The following is a 20,791-nucleotide window of genomic DNA, read 5'->3' as shown; positions in this document are numbered from 1 at the left end:
TGATGCTTTCTTTGTCCTTTTTTTTTTCAAGAGCCAAGAACTCTGGAAGAAGAAGGAGGAGGAGGAGAAGAAGAAGAAGGAGAAGGAGAAGGAGAAGGAGAAGATAAAAAAGAATCCTCATCATTAATGCAAGTGGAAGGAAACTCTTCACCAAAGAATTGATCACATCACGAAAGGTGAAATCATTACGGAATTGATTGCTTAAATATATAATTTGAATCTGGATTTTAAAATAATGAATGTAAGTTTTTTCTTAAAAAAAAAAAAAAAAAAGAAAGTCCATTGGTTAAATTCAGCTTGAATCCTCTGCCATTACATCAAGAGCTAACAGTTCAACAATTGATCTCACAACCTCCCACCTCATTTCCTTTCTCAGTCCAGGTAACAGGAAAAAAAATTTTTTTTTTCCAAACACTGTCTCAGTTTCCCCAGTGGTCACCTTTGAAAAGGGAAAAAATGTGTGAAAATAGGCAACGCTGAATATAAACCACTTAATTCAGCCTCCGCTCCTGTGAGGGCGTGGGGGAAAGCCAGTGGAAGAGGGGCTAGAGAGGAGGAAGAGGCGGGAGGTGCGGCGGGGCACAGGTGACGCTCCTCCCGCCTCCCAAGCAGAGCTCCAGGCGCACATCCGCAGTCAGCCACCTCGCGTGCGCCTCCAGGAGCGAGGATGGAGAGGCTGGTGAGCGGGACCGGGGCTTGGGAAGGAGGGCGCAGGGTGGGCGATGTCGAGCCGGTGGCCCTGGGGCGGGCGGCGAGTGGAAGGCGCGGAGCTTCGGCTCTCGCCACAGTCCGGTCCGGGGACTTTATCAGTGGTGTTGATGGCAGCGCTTTTCTCTAAGCGCTTTACCTTGCTGATTAGCGGATTTTGCCTCAAAGGGTGGTTTACAGGCCGCTGCTGGCGTCCGGATTCTCCATTCCAATTCCCTGAAAAAAAAGATGCGCCAGGCCGGGGCTCCGGGGGCTCTTGATCGCGCTGGCAAGGCTGGCGCGTCCTCCGGGGGGCTCGGCTCGGCTCACTGGCTCCAGCTCCCAAAGCTGGGGAGGCACAGCCTATTTTCAACCGCCCCCAAAAGGGAATGAGAAATGCTGTATTGGTTCCATGTTGGCACCAAAAGCCGCGGCGGAGATACAGATTTCCAGGCTCGCTCTCTCCGGGAGAGCTCCAGCGTCTCTTTGTTAGCCCCTTTCTCCCTCCTAGCCCTGGCCTGGGGGAAGCCATGAAGGACCCGTTAAAGCTGAAGCTACACTTGAGAGAGCTGAAATGCTCTGTGATCACGATGCTTTGAAGGGTTAACCCCGGGTATCTAGAGAAACAGACATTTTGTTTATTCGGAACCAGCTTACAAGACAAAAAACGGAGAAGGTTTTCATATACCCTATTGGTATATGAAATCCAAATACAATGGTATTGGTATAAAAATCCAAATACAATGAATGCCTCAAGACAATTTTTTCATGTATGGTTTGTTGGCAAGACCACATAGCCAATGATTTCACTGTCTTTCTTAACAAAGGAGAATGGTGGTCTGTGAGCTATGCTCTACTGCAAGCTAGATGCTGTTAATCTTCTTTATAACTATCCTTCTAAAAATGAATTATTACCTGGTTTTAGACATAAACAGGCGGAAAGGCTAATATTTCCAAGTCCTTGTGACTACATGTGGGGTCATGTGGATTTGGACATAGAAACTTGCTGAGGAAGAGGCATGAATAGGGGTAATGTAGCTGCCAGGTGGGCAGCTGTCTGGTAAGACGCAGGTTTTTGTGAACCCTGGACTGCACGGCAAGGGTTATAAGTGGGCTTCTTTGTTCTCGGGACTGTAGTTACCACTATGTTATTTGATCGATTAATATTTTTTGGCTATCTAACACGTATTGGCGTTTACTATAACCTAGGCTCTATACTAAGTGCTTTAATTGCCTAATTCTCATAATAACTCTGAGATAAGAACAACATTTATTTAGTGCTTATTTGTACTGGCAGTATTCTAGGAGCTTTATATACTGCTTCATTTAGTCTTTTTAACCATTAGATTGGTACTGGTACTCTTCCGGAGTCTCAGAGAGGTAAAATGATTTGTTTTGCTCACAAATCTAGTATTTGTTTTAGCCCAGGTCACCTCCCTGTAAATATATAAACACTGTTGTTTTCAGATTGGTCATCTTTTCAGTTATTCTGCATGGACTCAAGAAAAAAATACTGTAAAATAAAAATACGTATCTATTTAAGAGTAAGGCTTTCCTTCTGATTTCCTTTGCCTCAATCACTGTGTTTTTGTTTCTTAACATTGCTGGCTCCCAGTCCACGACATGTGGTTTGGTATGTGTCTGCTTTCTCTCTCGTCCTAAAACACAGATTTTCTCTATGAGAACTTGTGCATTCTGCATTCTTCATCATGGCCTCTGCTAGAGCCTGGATTTCCACGTCAGAGAGAAGCCTAATGGTTGAAAAAAATATCACATAGAATTGGAATGCCAGTATCTGTCTCCACAATTGCCTTAGCTGAAAATAAAACAAAATGTGTTGGGTGGGCACTGGCAATGGAGCCTGAGGAAACATTTGGCCTGATTTTTTCTGACTTTCCTAGATAATTATATAGGATGGAACAGTCTCAGTAATACTGAGAAAATTATTGAGTTATCTCTGCTCATTTCAAACCAAAGCCTTTGTGAGTATAATGCCCAGCAGTGAATGGGCAGGGTGAGCAGGTCTTTGTAGACTGTGAGTATGTGTTCAGGAAGCTGAATCATCTTGGATTTCTCAAAGAGCAGTAACTATGTTATTAGTCTTAGACCTGTGAAGACAGGAAGAGAAGTCACAAGGAAGGCATAGCATGCTTATGGTATGCTTGGGTATCGAATAACAAAATCTATCTGCAAAGAATAATTTGTCCTAATGGCACCTTCAGATGATGTAATCTTGAATTCTCTGTAGCCTTAGAGATGTAAAGAAAAAGCAACTTACGTCACAAAGATCAGTATCACTGTGTACTATGATGCCACTGCATGGGGTCTAGGATGAGAGTCTAAGTGACTGGTTCTCTCTAGCTGAAGACAAGAAGACGCTCAGGTATGTGGTAGCAGTTGGGATAGGCCATGGGGAGGTGAGACATCATTCCTTCTAAGACATCTATCCTGAAAGATCCATCACAGGAACACGATAGTGATGGAGACTCCCTGTCTCTGGCAATTAGAGTGGGTGCTGAAGAAGAGCGCTTTTCCAGCATGCCAGTCCCTAACATGATGCTGGCTCTTCACCCAGACGATGACAGCTCTGGTGCTTAACACACACAACCACCTCCAGGGTACAAGTTGTCCCCAAGAGAGCTGAGACAATATTGGCTCCAATTTTTATCATCTGATTGATCTCCAACCACAGACCCTGACCAGGACAATTGGGGGCCCTCTCCTTATAGCTCCACTCCTAGGAAAGATCACCATTAATGATTACCAGGTAATTTTCTACCCCTACCTATGAAGGGACTTGGTTAGTAACTTCTCTTGCTAGAGGAAAAATGAAGCTTATTATATAAGATTAATGTTTGTGAAACACTTGTTATTTGGAATTGGTTTGGTACTTCCTTTTGAAATTTCCCTCATTAAGTTTAGGTCATGGCTGTTTCATAAGGAAAGAAAAGGGCATGATTGACCAGAATTAAAATTAACAAATCCATTGAGTAGGAGGATATTAGAATTCAGTGGCGCCCGTTGGACAGGAAAAGGAAGAGAAATCCTTGTGGTAGGTAAAGGAGGAGATATTTAGATCCTTGAGAACTCTGTTCCCCCACCCGCTGCTCCTGAGCCCACAGGAAGAAGGCTATCACAAGACAATAAAAATCCCAGAGAAATTGAAAGGCAAACAGAGAGACACAGCTTGGAGTGTTAAGGAAAATGAACTCCAGCAGGGAAGTCATTGTATCTAAAAGGAATGGCAAAAACAGGGCTTAGTTAAGGCAAACACTGAGAATGAGGGGATGGGATTCCCACAGGTGGAATACCACCCTTTAACAATCATCCTGACTCTAAAGCAAGATCATTTAAGTGATTATGGTCCAATAGTCTAGAAATAAGCTTCAAATTATAATAGCAACAGATGGGGCTAAACAGGAGCCAATAAGAACACATAACTTGAGAAAGGGATGCCCATGGTGGGTTTATTAAGGAAAAAGTGGTCAGGACATCCTACTAAGGCAACAGGATTCAGTAGATATTGAGGTTCTTGGGGCCAATGAGACAGGCGCAGAGAGACTACCACTTTATGGAAGACTGTGATCATACTGCTAAATACCACGAAAGAATACACAGAGCCAAATAAGAGACTGTTTCTAGTGAAACAAGCAGCCAATGTCCCAACCTCAGGAATTTAACTCAGTCTGAGAAAGAATAGTAGTTTCAAAATTGTCAAGTCTGCTTTAGTATTATATATTTTTTTCACTGACAAGAGAGAATGAAAGATTGATAGCTGGGAGAGTGGCGGCGGGTGAGGGGTGTTGGCAGGTAGTAAGCATGCTGGAAGCAGGGTCTCAGGGTGTAGGGTATATGGTGGGTCTATTTGGGAAGTAGTTGTCTTCTCTCAAACTGGAAAGCAGATGGGTGTGTTCAGACAAGATCTGGAAGCTGTGGCATGGGGGACAAAGGGAGATAGGACCCCTTTGGCCCTGGAGGAAGAGGCATGAATTTTTTTGGAGCACTAAAATTTCCAAAAGACCTAAACAGAAAGTGCTTCAGAAGAGGAGGATCTGTATAGCAAGATGACTGTAATCAGGCTCATAAAAGTAAGACCTTACATAAATACAAGTGAGGGGGAAGACATTTCATGTAGGAGGAATGGCTCAAGCAAAAATACCAAGGCGGGAAATTGCGTGGTGCATTTAGAAGTAGAAAAGGCTAGCTGGCAGGGAGGGGATACATAGGAAAGCAATGGAAATGAAATTGCAAGAATGAAAATAGGCTAAGAACTTTGAACAATTTTCTCTAGATAGCTAGGAGCTGTAGAAGAGGATGACATCTTGTGCAAAGAGGAATTTAAGGAAAATTAATCTGTTGATAGTGTGTAAATACATTAGCTGGATAGTAAACTAAGTTAGGGACTATATCTGCCTTATCCACCATTGTCTCCAAAGCACCTACCATAGTGCCTGGCATGAAGTCAGACTCAATAGAGATGATTAATAATAAAATAAATGAAAGAAGTACAGTTGTCCCTTGGTATCCATGGGGGCTTTGTTCCAAGACCCTCACAGATACCAATTGGTGGATGGTGCAAGTCCCTTATATGAAATACTGTAATATTTGCATATAACCTATGCATATCTTCCCATATTTATAAACTCATCTCTTAATTATTTATAATTCCTAATACAATATAGATTCTATATAAATAATTATTATGCTGTATTATTTAGGCAATAATGACAAGAATCTGTATATGTTCAGTGCAGATGCTTTTTTAAAAAATATATTTTCCATCTGTGGTTACCTGAATCCATGGATACACAACCCACAGATACAGTGGGCCAACTACATTGGCAAAAGTTCAGTTGCAATAGAAGACAAGACTACTGCACAAAACACCCAGTGTTATGAGCTGAGACTAGGGTGGTAAGGAACAGACACTTCACATGGGTAGCAAGGAACAGACACTTCACATGCGAGAATCTAATGTGCATAGTGACTAATTACATATCTAGGTAGGGGAAAAATGAGGCATCCTGGATGACTTGAGTGCCTGGGAGATAAAAGTCCAAAAGAGTAGCTGTTTTTGGGTAAAATGATGATTAATTGGATGTTACTCATAAATTTAATTATTCATCATTCGTTCATTTTTGTATTCAACTGACAGCATCTTAGGCAGAAGAAAAGATAAAAGAACTAATGTAGGAAATAGCTTGGTAATTTCAACTTATTGAAAGAATGGTGAAGTGGAGCTTGGTGTGCAAGATGGAAAGTACAGTGACATGAGATTGGATAGCATGTTTGTAGGTGCTGAGCTGCAGGTAATGACGGATGGGGTCATGCTTTATTACTAGCAGAGCTTCTAGACAATGACTCAAAGGCTTTCAGAGATTCCTTGGCTCTGTGGACACCTGTTTAAATGCTTTTTAAATACAGCTTCAAAATTGAATTTAACATATTGTTGCAGGGCAATGAAGCAGAGACTGCTCTGTGAATATCTTTGGTCATTCATCACAACAATGATTTAGTCACAGCAATAACAACGTACTTTTGTGATGATGTGTCAATTTTTTTTTTTGAGACGGAGTCTCACTCTGTCGCTCAGGCTGAAGTGAAGTGCAGTGATGTGATCTCTGCTCACTGCAACCTCCACCTCCTGGGTTCACGCCATTCTCCTGCCTCAGACTCCTGAGTAGCTGGGACTACAGGCACCCGCCACCACACCCAGCTAATTTTTTGTATTTTTAGTAGAGACGGGGTTTCAGTGTGTTAGCCAGGACGGTCTCCATCTCCTGACCTCATGATCCACCTGCCTTGACCTCCGAAAGTGCTGGCATTACAGGCATGAGCCACCACGCCCAGCCATGTCAAAATTTTTAAACCAACAAAACTTTATACATAGAGGAGGCGAGATGGTGTGGTAATTATGGTTATGAACTCTGAAACCAGACTGCATGGGCTTAAACCCCTTATCTGTCACTTCATAGCTGTGTGACCTTGGGCAAGTTACTTAACTTCTCTCTGCCTCATATTCTTTATTTTGAAAATGATGATAATAATAGTGCTTTCTATATAGATTTATATGAAATATTGGATGAAATACTTTGTCTCAAGTGCTAAGAACAGTGTCTAGTACATAATAAATGTTCAATAAATGTTAGTGTTAGTGGTTTAGTAACCTTATGCAAAATATAAGTTGGAGTATTATTTTAATGTATCATCTGGTGTGTTTTTTTATTCCAGTACTTTATTTTTGTCCTCTGGTCTTTCAAATCAGACAGTTAAGTATCCATTGCCTTACAGGAGGAATACTAAGCAGAAAATAAATTTTAGTTTCAAAAGCCAAAATTTTGCAATACCAAGAGCCTTGGCATTCCAGTTTCAAATCACTAAATGCTAAAAGACCAAGGATATAATGTTCATGCTAGAAAGGGTTGATTGGATGAATGCAGCGTGATGGAGGAACCAGCTTTTCTGGTTCAGGGAGATAAATATTTTCTAGGCTGGGACAGCAAAATGGGACTGATTGATGTCTATGCTCAGATACCAGTTTGCATTCCCAAAATAAGGCCCTGGGCCCAGGCCCCAGACAAGGGAAGTTCAGGACACTGGAAAATAGAACCTGCAAGTAGTTGTTGAGATCCAAGAAAAAAATAATACCTGTGTCTCACAGTCCCCTAAAGAGACTGTAGGAGGCAGCATGCTTGTCCATCATGGCAAGTGAACAGTAAAACATGTTCAATGGGAATTTAGGCAGAAAGCCTTGTAGAATTTCCTTTCATCCAGCACAAGGGGAACCCAGGGACAGCCTGGAAGAAGATGAGCGAGCACCAGCTCATCTTGTGAGCAATAATTGCACAAACTAATGACAGTGATGACTTGAGGGGAACACAGCCATTTTAGCAAATGCAAGCATAATAGATGGTTGTAATTAGTGATTAGTAGTCCTGTCTTATAGCTTGGCATTTTGTGAACCCCCAGGAATGTAGATGCAATGCTGGAGATTGGGACAATTATGAGGTGTTGTGGTGGTGAGAGACTGAATTGACAGAGATTATGCGACATTGATTGGAAGTAAATTCTTACCTCTAGTTGGAATAGTAACATGAAATAAAAATAAAGTTCAGTTAAAAACAGATAAAAGTTATATTTTTTACTCATTTCTATTCTGAAAAATAGAAATATAGAAAAAATATAGGAAAAAGTTACATTTCTTGCCTTTGCCCCTTAGTATGAGCATACATACAGACCAAATGAAAGGATTCATGGCATTATTGCAGAGAAAAGTTCAACTGCCTCTACCCTGACTTACCGTTTTATCGAAGGGTGATGCCCAGAATAACATTCTCTTTAATCCTCTCATGATTTGTAAGAAGGTCAAGGATTTCTGCCCAGACACATGAACATAAGGCAATGAAGGAAAAAATTAAAGCCAGTGCTGGTGTTTAAAACATGCAGTTTATGTATAAGACTTGCAGAATTAAAATCAACCTCAACAAAATTCAAGGCAGTCAAATAATGTTCCTGAAAAGTGGTTGCCTGCTGAGTTACATTTTTAATATTAACAGATGTGGATTTTTGGGGAAGTGGATGCTCTCAAACATTTGTATTCTCAGCATTTTCTGTATTTATTTAAGGCAGTGTGTAAGTGATCCTATGTCTTTGAGACCTTGCTCTTGATAATGGTGGCTTTAGGAGCAAGGCCCCAAATTGCCAGGGATTGCTATTGTGTTGGAGCCATGCTGCTGCTTTTCCCTCCTCATATCTTGAGCATGCTTTGTTATTTCCTCCATTTATAACCTCTAGTTCTGCTCCCACAAAACCAAAGTTCTCTGGGGGGTAAACACTTAGCTACACCATTCCCTGAAATAGCGATTAGCTTGAAGCTTCCTTGGCTTTGTCCAAATCCAAACCCCCATTTCTGTACTTTGCTTTCTGTCTTCAGGTGATCAGGATGCCCTTCTGTCATCTGTCTACCTACAGCCTGGTTTGGGGCATGGCAGCAGTGGTGCTGTGCGCAGCACAAGGTAAAGAAGCTCAGTTCCCCTGCTTGGAGCCCAGCAGACACAATTTCTGGGGTGAAGACATTTAGCCACTATTGTTTGTGCTGTGCTGGTTCCATTTGTCTGCATGAATTATTTAAACATGTAGTCTGCCTGGAGGAGTGAGAGTGGTTCTTTCTGCTTTCCACATTTTTGTTTTCAATGTTGAAGCACGCTTTGATATTTAGAAGCCATTTCCACAGTAGATGAAACAGACTTATGAAAAATATCCTCTATTTTAAAATGTCATTTTCCACTTACTGAACTGAATTACAAAAAATGATTTCCTGTGTTTTTAAAGATATAGGAATGCTTGAATTCAATCTTTTTGGAAAGTAATCTGGCAGTAAACCTTACAATTGGGTGTGTTACCTTTTTACAGAAAAATGTAGAAAACAATGAAATATAGAAGTTATATAGGCTCATATTACCTGTTGTATAACAAATTTGGCTGTGCCATCTACTTATCTACCAAAGTTCCTAGCTCTTCCTCCTCGGTTCCTCGGGAGGCCACACTCACTTCACGACTGGCCTTTTCATCACTTGCAGTGTGATGTTGCTCAGCATCAGCCTCCACAGATGTGGCTGATGCTGGTGATGCTGGTGAAGATCAGGTGGGCTCATGCCCATCTCCAACTCTGGTCCACAACGTTCATCACGGGACTTATCAACTGACCAGAGGAATCTAAATTAGATTCCATAGAAGTAGCAAAGAATTGTAAACTTCCTCTAAGTGATTTCTTCCATAATCAAAAAGAAAAAGAACTCATCTAAGAGTTGAACTCTAGCTTTGAGTCCCCTTTCACTCTGCCTTCTAAAAGTAATAATTTCTTCAAATCTCTGGTCTGCAAAATCTCAACAAACTTTGAAGAAACCTCAATCCTAGCAACAGATAGTTTCCCAGAACTTTTCACATCTTCCAAGAGTACACATCATTTTTAGTTTTGAATTATGCAATACTCAGGGGTCCAGCCTGTATTTGTTATACCCATCTTTCATTCCCTGATATTATTGGGGAGTTGTTTGTTTGCTCAGTCTTTTTTTTTTTTTTTTTCTGCTTATACTTGGCAACATTTTATCCATATTATCAGTCTTTAAAAACAAGTTTGGATGCTTGTGATCAAGTTTATATTTTGTGTAACATTTTATTAGTTAGAGTCTTTATCTTTATTAATTAACTGCAATATTTGAAAGGGAGGGTAGGAGGTTTGGAAGTAAGTGTATTCATTTTTCAATATCTCTTCTTTTCTATTAAATGTTGCTAGAATTAAATATGTTTCTCTGAGAACTGTCTCCTTCCTTCCTTCCTTCCTTCCTTCCTTCCTTCCTTCCTTCCTTCCTTCCTTCCTTCCTTCCCTCCCTCCCTCCCTCCCTCCCTTCCTCCCTCGCTCCCTTTCTCTCTCTCTCTCTCTCTCTCTCTTTCTCTTTCTTTGTTTCTTTCTTTCTACAAAATTTCACACTGTCACCCAGGCTGGAGTGCAGTGGCACAATCTCAGCTCACTACAACCTCTGCCTCTCGGGTTCAAGCAATTCTCCTGCCTCAGCCTCCTGAATAGCTGGGATTACAGATGCCCGCCACCACACCTGGCCAATTTATGTATTTTTAGTAGAAACAGAGTTTCACTTTGTTGACCAGGTTGGTCTCAAACTTCTGACCTCAAGTGATCCACTCACCTCAGCCTCCCAAAGTGCTGGGATTACAGGCGTGAGCCACTGCGCCCTGCCTGTCTTACCCATTTCTGTAGAATTTTAACATATTATGTTTTCATTGTCATTCAGTTATAATAATTTATGATTTTTTCTATGCTTTCTGGTGTACCTAAGACTTAAAAGAAGTATGTAAATTTCTAATTTTATTGTATTATGAACAGTGTTCAAGGCCATACATAGGGTAGCAACTTTTTTGTAGCCTATTTTGAGTTCAATTTGGAGGAATGTTTTATGTTTTTTTGAAAAGATTATACATCCTTTCTTTGAGTAAAGTGTGTGTGTGTCTGTGTGTGTCTTATTTTTATTCATTTAGTATGAGTTATTGGGTTTGTAAAGTTTATTATTTCTCTTTCATTGTATTGACTTTCTCAGAAGTTTGCCTATTTGTTATTATGTTGAGATTTTCCATCAAATAATCTATCATAGTATGAGTTGCTAATATTGGAGAAGGGAAGAAATTTATATTTATACACACACACACCCCCCCCCAGAGATCTACATACATATAAAGTATATAGTATATATAATATAAACATATAAAACATTGATAATATTAAATACCTGAAGTATATATATATATATATATATACTTTATATATATATATATATATATAAATATATATTGTTTTTCAACTTTTATTTTCTTTGTGACATGGACTTACGTTGTCACCCAGGCTGGAGTACAGTAGTGTGATCTTTGCTCATTACAACCTTGAACTCCTGGCCTTAAACAATCTTCCTGTCCTATGCTCCTGAGTAGCTGGGACTACAAGTACATGCCACTATGGCTTGCTTATTTTTACATTTCTTATAGAGATAAGGGTCTCATCTCTTGCCCAGGCTGATCTTGAACTCCTGGCCTCAAGTGAGTCTTCTGCGTTGGCTTCCCAAAGCACCGGGATTACAGGCATCAGCCACTGTACCTGGCAGTTTTTCAAATTTCCTATTTAACTTTTTTGCTTTAATAATTGTTTAAATATATTAAATTGAAGGTTCTCAGTATGATTGTGGATTTAAATTTTTTTCTTTGTAATTCTATTAGTTTTGCTTTATATATTTCAGAGTTATGTTGTTAGGTACATAAAGATTTATGATTAATGTTATAGATCTGATTTTAGATTGTTCCTTTCAAAATTTTGAAAAACACTTTTTTTCCCTCTTGCAGTGCTTTTGTCTTCCCTTTTTTTTCTCTCCTTTTAGAAGTCTTATTGAACTGATTTTGGAACATTTAAGTCTACTCATTGAATTTTTCCTTAATCCCTTCCATATTGTTATCTCTTTGTGCTACATTCTAGAAGAATTTCACAGCCTGTTCTTACTGTTTACTAATTTACTCTTCTACTGAAGAGTAGAAAACTCTTCATCCGTTTTGCTAAGTCAGCCAAGCTGTTGCAATTTTATATTTCTCATTTTCTATATCTCTAATTTCTACTATTCATAATGCTTTTATTACACTTTTATTACACTTACGATATCACATGTATTCATGTCAAATTATTTTCTTATGATATCTTTATTCATTTTGTATGAGTTATTGGGTTTGTAAAGTTTATTATTTCTCTTTCCTTGTATTGTCTTTCTCAAAAGTTTGGCTATTTGTTTTTATGTTGAGATTTTCCATCAAATAATATATTATCATATGAGTTGCTAATATTGAGGAGGGGAAGAAATTATCACCATAGCATTTAGTGAAAGCAGAGGGTGTGTAAATTATTATTTGTGTGCCAAAGCTTCAAGATCCTCCAGAACATTGTCCCATACGTCTCTTTACCTATGTTCCTATATACACTCTTACTTCCTGGAGGCAGACACCTCTGTTCCACCCACTTCCTTTGTAGAATGTGTTATGTGTGTGTGTTTGTGTGGAATGCATAGGGCTGCTCCATCTTCTTTACTTAAAGTGGTCACTCTGCCTGTTATCCTTTGGCCTTTTCCTGCTCTTTGCTTCTACTTCTGCAAGCATGGACGAGATTGTTGAAGCTGCTATCCTACCTGGCAGTTTACATCTTCAATCTCATTGTACTTACTTCGCAATTTACAGAGATTATTCACAATTTCTTGTAACTGAGAGCTGCTTTCTTGTTTTTCCACTCTGCTACTATTCTTTAAAGATTGAACAAGCATATTTGAACCTATATATTTCTCTGGCATCATGTAAGAATGTAAATAGATGTTTTCTTCTTTGCATTTTCTCTATCTTTTCTATATTTGACATTGAATATACTTTTTATTTATAATCAGGAAAAAGTGTATGCGTATTACACTCTTTAAATATAAATGTTCTTTTATGATTCCATAGTGCAAGTGGTGACCCAGGATGAAAGAGAGCAGCTGTACACTCCTGCTTCCTTAAGATGCTCTCTGCAAAATGCCCAGGAAGTCCTGATTGTGACATGGCAGAAAAAGAAAGCTGTCAGCCCAGAAAACATGGTCACCTTCAGCGAGAACCATGGGGTGGTGATCCAGCCTGCCTATAAGGACAAGATAAACATTACCCAGCTGGGACTCCAAAACACAACCATCACCTTCTGGAATATCACCCTGGAGGATGAAGGGTGTTACATGTGTCTCTTCAATACCTTTGGTTCTGGGAAGATCTCAGGAACAGCCTGCCTCACGGTCTATGGTGAGAGTCTCTGAGAATCATTGTCTGTGTCTGGAAATACTATTTCCAAGAATGTTTGGAACATAGCCATAGTGCCCAGTTTTTCAGGATTTTAACCACAGAAAAGGTCATGAGAAGATAGCCTTTCATGTCTAGTATAGCTGTGTTTATGATTATTTGGAGAGTTCATGGGGCTACACTGAGTTCTTCAGCTGGAGCTATCTTTTCTCTGAGGGATCCTGCTGTCAAAGGAGAAATTTGAGAACAATGATGAGGGCAACAAGTTCTCCGTAAGCAGTGATATGATTCAGACTTAGCTTGCCACTAGCAATCATGTGACCCTAGAAGGGTCCAATCCACTCTCCTCTGGAGTTTCATTGTCCAGACAATAAGTGTGAAATAGATCATTTCTAGGGTCACTTACAACTTCAACTTTTTGGATCTAAGGACAGAGACAGATTGGACTAGCCTTGAGGCAGTTATGATTGTCTTTCTCATTTTGCTTGGGAGGATAGCTCTTTCAGGATTGATAAAGGTACATGGAGCAGAGTCTTTTCATACCTAAAATGATGCCAACTAAAGATATAACTTGGCAATAGCATTCTTTTAAAATCCAAGAGGCTTAGTTTGATGAGATTCCTTTCTTCTTAACTTACACACAGCTGAGGTGAAAGATTAGGAAGTGGAAATAAGAGATTACTTTGGAGCATGGCACACATGGCAGTAGTTTTAGGGAGTAGAGGACAAACTTACGGTTATTAGGAATATTAAAGTGAGAGTTTAATCATGCCAAGAATATTGTCCGCAGGGAAGAAAAAGCTTAGTAGATGAGAATGCAAGGGAGACAGGAATGCTAAAAGAAATCTCTTTTACTTATTTTGCCTATAATGAGTCCTCTCTGTAGAATCTTATGTCATTGCTTTCTTGATTTCCACTTCTTTCATTCTCTCTTTTTCTGTCTCTCCTCCCTGTCTCCTTCCTTCCTTTCCTCCCTCTCTGCCTCCCTTTCTTCTTTCCTTCCTCCTATCTAATTTTTCTTCTTTTTTTTCTTATGTCATATTTTTATCATTCTGTTCCCTTTTCTTCTCTTCCTCTTTTCCTTTCATCTTTCTTTCTCTTAGTCTCCTTCCTTCACTCATAGACTTTTGTATTTTTTTTTCCTGAAAACCAGACGCCTCTGAGCTTTAAAGCTGGTAATTCTGTTCTCTTCCACACTGACCTTTCCAGCCACACCTTATACCTTTCATGTAAGCCATTCTTTGATACACCATAGGACCTCAAAACTCAATCTGGCCCATCAGCCATATTCATATTTTTTCACTTTTATTTCCCTTCCTCCAGTGCTCACAGACATTAGTGATCTCAGCCAGAGCCACAGTTCCACAGCCCTACTTCCCCCAACTCACTGTCATCTCCCTGCCTCTTGAACCTATAAGCACAGCCCAGGCTTTCAGTTAGCACTGCCATTTAATTATCTTCTCGGCTCCAAAGCCAACCACAGAAAGACAAGTTTACATTTGTTTAGAAAAGAAAAATTCTATATTCTAACAAAAATGAACTCACTGGTCAGGGGATTTTCAAAAGAGTACAGGCTACAGCTGGCCTGAAAACAGTTTTCTCATGAGCTAGTTATTTTTTCTTAACTTAATCAGGTGATTTCCAATGCTCTTCCAACAGTCATTTCTAAATTTTTATGGTTCTTAGCTATGAATTCCAAATTCGCATTTTGTGTAGCTCTTCCAAAAAGGGATTTTCCAGCTCTCCTCCATGCATCTAATTCATTGGTCCAGCTCCAAGAAGAAAATGGCTATCTCTAAGCAGTAGCCTTTCTATGGGCTCTCTGTTCCGAAACTGCCCTAGTGCCTCTAATAGGTACAGGACACATGTATGGCGGTGCTGATTGGTGGCTATTGTCAAGCCACTTAAGAGGAATACCTAAAAGAAGGCAGAGATGCTGTATTGCCCCTGGAAGAGACCAGAATAATTAGGACTGTTTGGGAGAGAAAAGTATCATCTGACTTCTCAATACTCTATGTCCATCTGACTAATTCTGCTACAGAAAAATTATAGAAAGGGTCTTTCTCATCACAGGTTTGTACTAGGCCAGTCTCCATCCTGCAGATCAGAAAATTAGACACAAGAGGAACTGGAAAGTCCCCAATTTGGGTAGGATATGCCACACTATCTTTCCAGCCTCCATTATCTTTCTATAAGCATATTTCCCTCATCTTTCTGAGGAGACTGCAGTGCTCAGACCAGGTGCTTAACTAATAACAGATTGTATTTGTTTTTTGTCCCAGTACAGCCCATAGTATCCCTTCACTACAAATACTCTGAAGACCACCTAAACATCACTTGCTCTGCCACTGCCCGCCCAGCCCCCATGATCTTCTGGAAGGTCCCTCGGTCAGGGTTTGAAAATAGTACAGTGACTCTGTCTCACCCAAATGGGACTACGTCTGTTACCAGCATCCTCCATGTCAAAGACCCTAAGAATCAGGTGGGGAAGGAGGTGATCTGCCAGGTGCTGCACCTGGGGACTGTGACTGACTTTAAGCAAACCTTCGACAAAGGTAAGAGAAAGTGAGCAAGGTGGCTGTGGTTGTGTCTGTGTGCACACACCTGGAAGGCAGTGAATGTCCTGCAGAGGTTTCAACCTCTTAGCACAAGAGCTATTTGGAGAAAGAATGGGGCAAATAAGGAAAAAAGAAAAACAGTTGAGGAAACAAGGCAAGTTTTGCTTTCATAAATGTGGTTCATTGCCCACATACCAAATACTGTTGCTGAGATCCATTCATTTATTTATTTCTTCCATTCTACTAACATGTAATTAAGTCTGTTCTGGGCCAGACTTTGTGTTGAACATGAAAAATGCAACGATGAATAAGACTCAGTCCCTAAGCTTCTAGTCTACGAGGGAATACAAGCTTCTAGTCTACGAGGGAATAGAGATAAATGGATGGGCAATTGTAAAACTGTGCATTACATTCTCCAGTGAGAAAGCTGTGATGCACCATGGGAGGACTAGAGGTTGGGAAGGAGGGGCTCAATCTGGGGGAGATTTGGAAGGTTTCCTGGAAGAAGTGACATCTGTGATGAAATCACTGTGTAATCTACACTGTGAAAAAGGGACCTCTCTGAAGTGCTTTCATCACCCATTTAGCAAACTACCTCCTATCCGAGTCCCCTTTTGCTTTCTTGTGTTTTTGTCTAAACTACTGTCTCTGGGCCTCATAGATACAAGAGGTGAGAATGATAGAGGAGAGAATAAAGGGAGCAGAGATTATAAAGACAAAAAGTTTTAGCAATGGTAGCCATGTCTTTTCTCTGTGTAGTTTTGAAGCACTGACTCTGGATGAAGCAGTCAGTAATAAGCCTCCTAAAAAATATTACTCCTCTTTTTTGGAGAAATTATGAGCAATAAACTGGAAAAGCTTTCTACACCCACCTCTTTAGTGCAGTGGGCTTTGGAGTCCCTGAAAACTCAGACTAATCAGAAATTGGATATTTAGGTAAATTTGGTCAAAAAGACTTGCAGTGTTGGATTTGGATATTTGTGAAGAGATCTTCAGATTCAGCCATGGCCAAGAGTATATTTCCCAGAGAAACAAGAACCTAAAAAAGAATGTCTTTTTTTTTTCCAAGAATGCCAGATTTGACTTGTATCACTTACAGTGTTTATATACCTCTTCTATAATGTTTGTTTATTCTGTGAACGTTGACGAAAAATCTTCCATGCTCAAAGCATTATGTCAAGCACTGAAACTGTAGAAATCAGACAAATCCCTGTCTGAGGTCTGAAGTGCTCAGTTAAATAATGATGTGACGAATCCCATTATGGAGGTATGGAGAAGATGCTAGAGACTCCCAAATCAAGGAGTTCCTCATTTGCCTTTGCATTGCAACATGACACTGAGGAACTGATATTTAGGCTGAGTTGCATTAAAGACATAGATAAGAAGAAATTTAATAAAAACTTAGAGATGAGTTATCTCTGGGGGTTGAAATCATGAGATTCATGTTTTTTTCTTTATACTTCTCTGTATTTTCCACAATTTCCTCAATAAACATATATTCTTTTAAGAGACAGTATGGCAAAGAATATGTGCTTTAGAGGCAAACAGACTTTCAACCAAGCCTTGGCTATCCCATTTGTTATTCTGATTTTGATCTCAGTTAAAGTCTCAAAGCCTCAGTTTTCTTTAAATCTGTTAGAAAATAATAACTCTTGGGATGTTCTGAGGATTAAATAAGTTTAAAGCTCTTATTACATAGTAGCCAGATAAAACATGTTAGCTATTACTAATATCTAAATATTATTAAAATAATATGAAGTCATGCGTATAAACCTACACATGTATGTATTTAAGGATAATTTTAACTAAAAGCTCGACTCTATTGCTTTATCACTTTTTGCCTCAACAATTTCCTCTGTGACATCATTTTCCTTTTTCTTTCTTCTATATCTGTAGGCTATTGGTTTTCAGTTCCACTATTGTTAAGCATTGTTTCCCTGGTAATTCTCCTGGTCCTAATCTCAATCTTACTGTACTGGAAACGTCACCGGAATCAGGACCGAGGTGAGTCGTCATAGGGAGTTCAAAAAATGACATAAATTAAATTTTATTTTTAATGACATTTAGTGAGTCATTTGAAGTTATAAATAAGGGAATGGCAACAATGTATTTTGTTTGTTGTTTCCAAAATACAGAAATGTTGATACTGTTTTAAAATGCGTCAGGGCATTTTCTTGCAATTGGACATTAAATTGGACATTTCTGCTTTTTGTTTGCTAAGATAACTTAAAAGCTAATTAAATCAAACAATGGTGATAAAATCAAAGAAAGAAGTCTGGCACCCACGCAAGGCCCTTTCCACTCATTAATGAGAAGGACAATCTCTTCTCTTTTTATAGCACTTCACAGGCCATCTGCCCATTTAAGAGACTGAAATTGTCCAATTATGGTCACTCATTAAGTAGCACTTTCTGTGTTATACTCCCACGATGCCTCAAACACTATCAGCATCATGCAAGTGATCCATGCTTACAGTAACTGTGTCGTGTCGTTCTGCCCTTCTAGACTATAAATTTCTCTTTATCTTTCACAACTACCACAGCATCTTGTATATACCAGGGGCTGAATAAATGTTAATTTACTGAATGAACTGACTGACGACAGAGAGAATTTTTAAGGTGATTTTTTTTCAATTCCTTTTCTTCTATTGTAAATTCAGTACCTCATAAATGTCAGTCTAAGATATTGTGAGAAATTATAAAACAAGAGACACTATAAAGCAAGAGGAGTGAGCTAGAGACGAAGAATGAAATGTCTTTGGTTTCTGAAGACAGTGCATAATTTATTGAAGTGAATACAAAGCTGCAGTTTATGTTTTGTGTAATGGGAATTTGCTAGGGTGAAAGGGTAATATGGGAGTTCCCTGCATTTCAGATGGCTGAAGGATAGGGGTCAGAAAGAAAAAGAGTTGGCTTTGATTGCTATTTTAGACTTTGATTAAAACTCTCACTCATTTTTTCCTTTCATTTTATGTTTTATAGAAATGTTTCCTTTAGTTTTATATTTTTATGTTTTTGTTCATGTTTCAAGTTTTTGACCACTCTATTTTGCATAATCCTCCAGATTAATTCTTGTAATTTATAAAACACACAAAAAGCCTTCAGTGTCAGTGGCCCCTTTGCAAAAGTAGGTAAAGGTATTTGTTCCGTCCAGGAGAGAAGATCACAAATCAGTTAATCTTATTGCACATCATTATTAGCCCATGGAACTCGTAAATGCTCCACAGAAAAAAAATCAAAGGCAGAAGTCTGTTTGATTCTACTTTATCCGGATATTTTTCTTTTCCAATTAGGAAACTGAAGCTCAGAGAGGAAAGCTGACTTCCTTCCATAAGTTCATACGGTTTTTTAAGAGCAGACTAGGACTAAACCCTGGTGCCCTGACCTTTGCCAAATGTTCTTCCTGTCATTACTGATGCCCCAGTGTCTTGACTTGAAAGGCGCTATTGTCATCAGCTGCATTCACTTAATCTGTGCTTATTGTCAATACCCTTTTCTTTTGGAAAGTGCAAGCAGAAAAGTATAAAGTATTTAAATTCATTTTTAAAAGTCCCTCTTGGGCAAAAGTCTTATAATGCAGTCTTCTCAAGCCCGAGGTAAATTCTACTGGAAAGAGACATGCAAAATTATTACCCTTGTTCATTAAGCATGTCTTGGATTTTCTGGGAAATAGAGTCATTCAATGCCAATATCCGATTCTTGAAGCAAAAAGAGTCAGCTTATTTCTCTGCCCAAGTTTTTTCTCACTTATGAAATAAATACCTGAGCCTATGTTGAGTCCTGTACGCATCAGGATTGCCATTGACTGATGATGTCTTCATGACAGATGGCCAATTGAATTAATTCCCCTGAATGTTCAGTGGCATATTTTCAATGACTGGATTTTTGACTCATTTCTTTTCCATTTGTATTGCTTATAAAAGATACCTGAGGCTGGGTAATTCATAAAGGAAAGAGGTTTATTTGGCTTCTGAAGGCTATACAAGCACAGTGCCAACATCTGCTTCTGGTGAGGGCCTCAAGCTCCCTCCACTCGTAGCAGAAGGCAAAGGGGAGCCAGTGTGTGCAGAGATCAGATGGCGAGACGGGAAAACAAAAGAGGGTGCTGCCAGGCTGCTTTACCAGCTCTCATGGGAACTAACAGAGAGAGAACGCACTCGCACCAAGGGCATTAATCAATTCCCCCTTAAACACCTCCCATTAAGCCCTACCTCTAACACTGGGGATCAGATTTCAACATGAGGTTTGCAGGGTCAAGTATGCAAACTATAACAATTGATTTAGAAAAGTTTAACAGCCAGATAATTTGGCTTCATATACTTCAACAGCTAGTAAAACCAAGTGTCGATTATGCTGAAGCTTAAGTGCTCAGGGCTAAGCAAATACTGGTTCATTTAGACCAAACTTCAGGTTATACAAAAAGCTGGGACAAAGAAAAGAGAAAGAAGAGAAAATCATAGAAGACAGCGACACTTTTTATTTCTACAATTAACAAATTCTGGTTGATATTTTGTGAGGAAGGGGAATAGTCCTACACATTTGACTTCCATTTGTTTTCATTCTTACTTTTCTTTTCTTTCTCTTTTTCTTTCCATCATCTTCTGAAAACATAACATTTCTGAATGGGCAGGAAAACATGATTGGTCCAAAATAATACAAAAGTTTTGAACTTGGTGACCTCAAAAATGGTGATGTGAACAGAAAAGGAAAGGGAAGAGGTGGAACTGAGAAAGAGAGAGAGAGAGAGAGAGTGTGTGTGTGTGTGTTTAGAGTTTGTAAAAAAGCAAAGGAGACAAATGAATTAGTTCTTGAAATTATTGAGTGTGAGCAGACAAATAATTATCTTCATGTAGCTGTCTAGTAGCCAATAATAAAAATCTGGTAAGTAAGGTAAGTCTGTTAAGTAAGGTCAATTCTGTGTTGGGTAAATGACCAAAAGAAAAGTTTATTTTAGGTGATAATCACTACTCATTGCTCACAAATGTGTAAGCAAACTTACAGTTACTGATGTTATTTTTACATAGAAGTTAGACTACCATTACTTTTCTTGTGATCCTATATAATGCCAGAGAGCATGATGTTGGTTTTTTCCAACTGTAAAGCAACACAGGCCATTTCTCTGTACCATTCCTGATAGAATTATCACAGTTACTTCCCAGGAGACTACCACAGTAAGACTAATAA

General features: G+C 39.3%; 1 protein-coding gene across 10 annotated transcripts in view; it reads left to right on the top strand.

Annotated features, from left to right (window-relative positions):
* The first annotated feature begins 525 nt into the window (after nucleotides 1-525).
* The window catches only part of LOC105470401 (CD200 molecule), a 29,525-nt gene continuing 9,259 nt past the window's right edge, over nucleotides 526-20,791 (top strand). The window contains exons 1-6 of one of the 10 annotated variants that reach the window (XM_011722368.2): nucleotides 526-679; nucleotides 8,621-8,702; nucleotides 12,727-13,053; nucleotides 15,333-15,605; nucleotides 17,505-17,612; nucleotides 18,151-18,226. In XM_011722368.2, the coding sequence (XP_011720670.1) occupies nucleotides 668-679; nucleotides 8,621-8,702; nucleotides 12,727-13,053; nucleotides 15,333-15,605; nucleotides 17,505-17,612; nucleotides 18,151-18,185 (837 nt within the window). In that variant the 5' untranslated portion in view covers nucleotides 526-667 and the 3' untranslated portion in view covers nucleotides 18,186-18,226. Of the gene's footprint in view, nucleotides 680-8,620; nucleotides 8,754-12,726; nucleotides 13,054-15,332; nucleotides 15,606-17,504; nucleotides 17,613-18,150; nucleotides 18,227-20,791 lie in introns of those variants that run through there. The other 9 variants (XM_011722364.3, XM_011722369.3, XM_011722367.3 and 6 more) reach the window with 9 other exon arrangements.

The sequence above is a fragment of the Macaca nemestrina genome, chromosome 2, assembly GCF_043159975.1.
Source record: "Macaca nemestrina isolate mMacNem1 chromosome 2, mMacNem.hap1, whole genome shotgun sequence".
Lineage (NCBI taxonomy): Eukaryota > Metazoa > Chordata > Mammalia > Primates > Cercopithecidae > Macaca > Macaca nemestrina.
The sequence above is the reverse complement of the archived record's forward strand: the minus strand, read 5'-3'. Positions and strand labels throughout refer to the sequence as shown.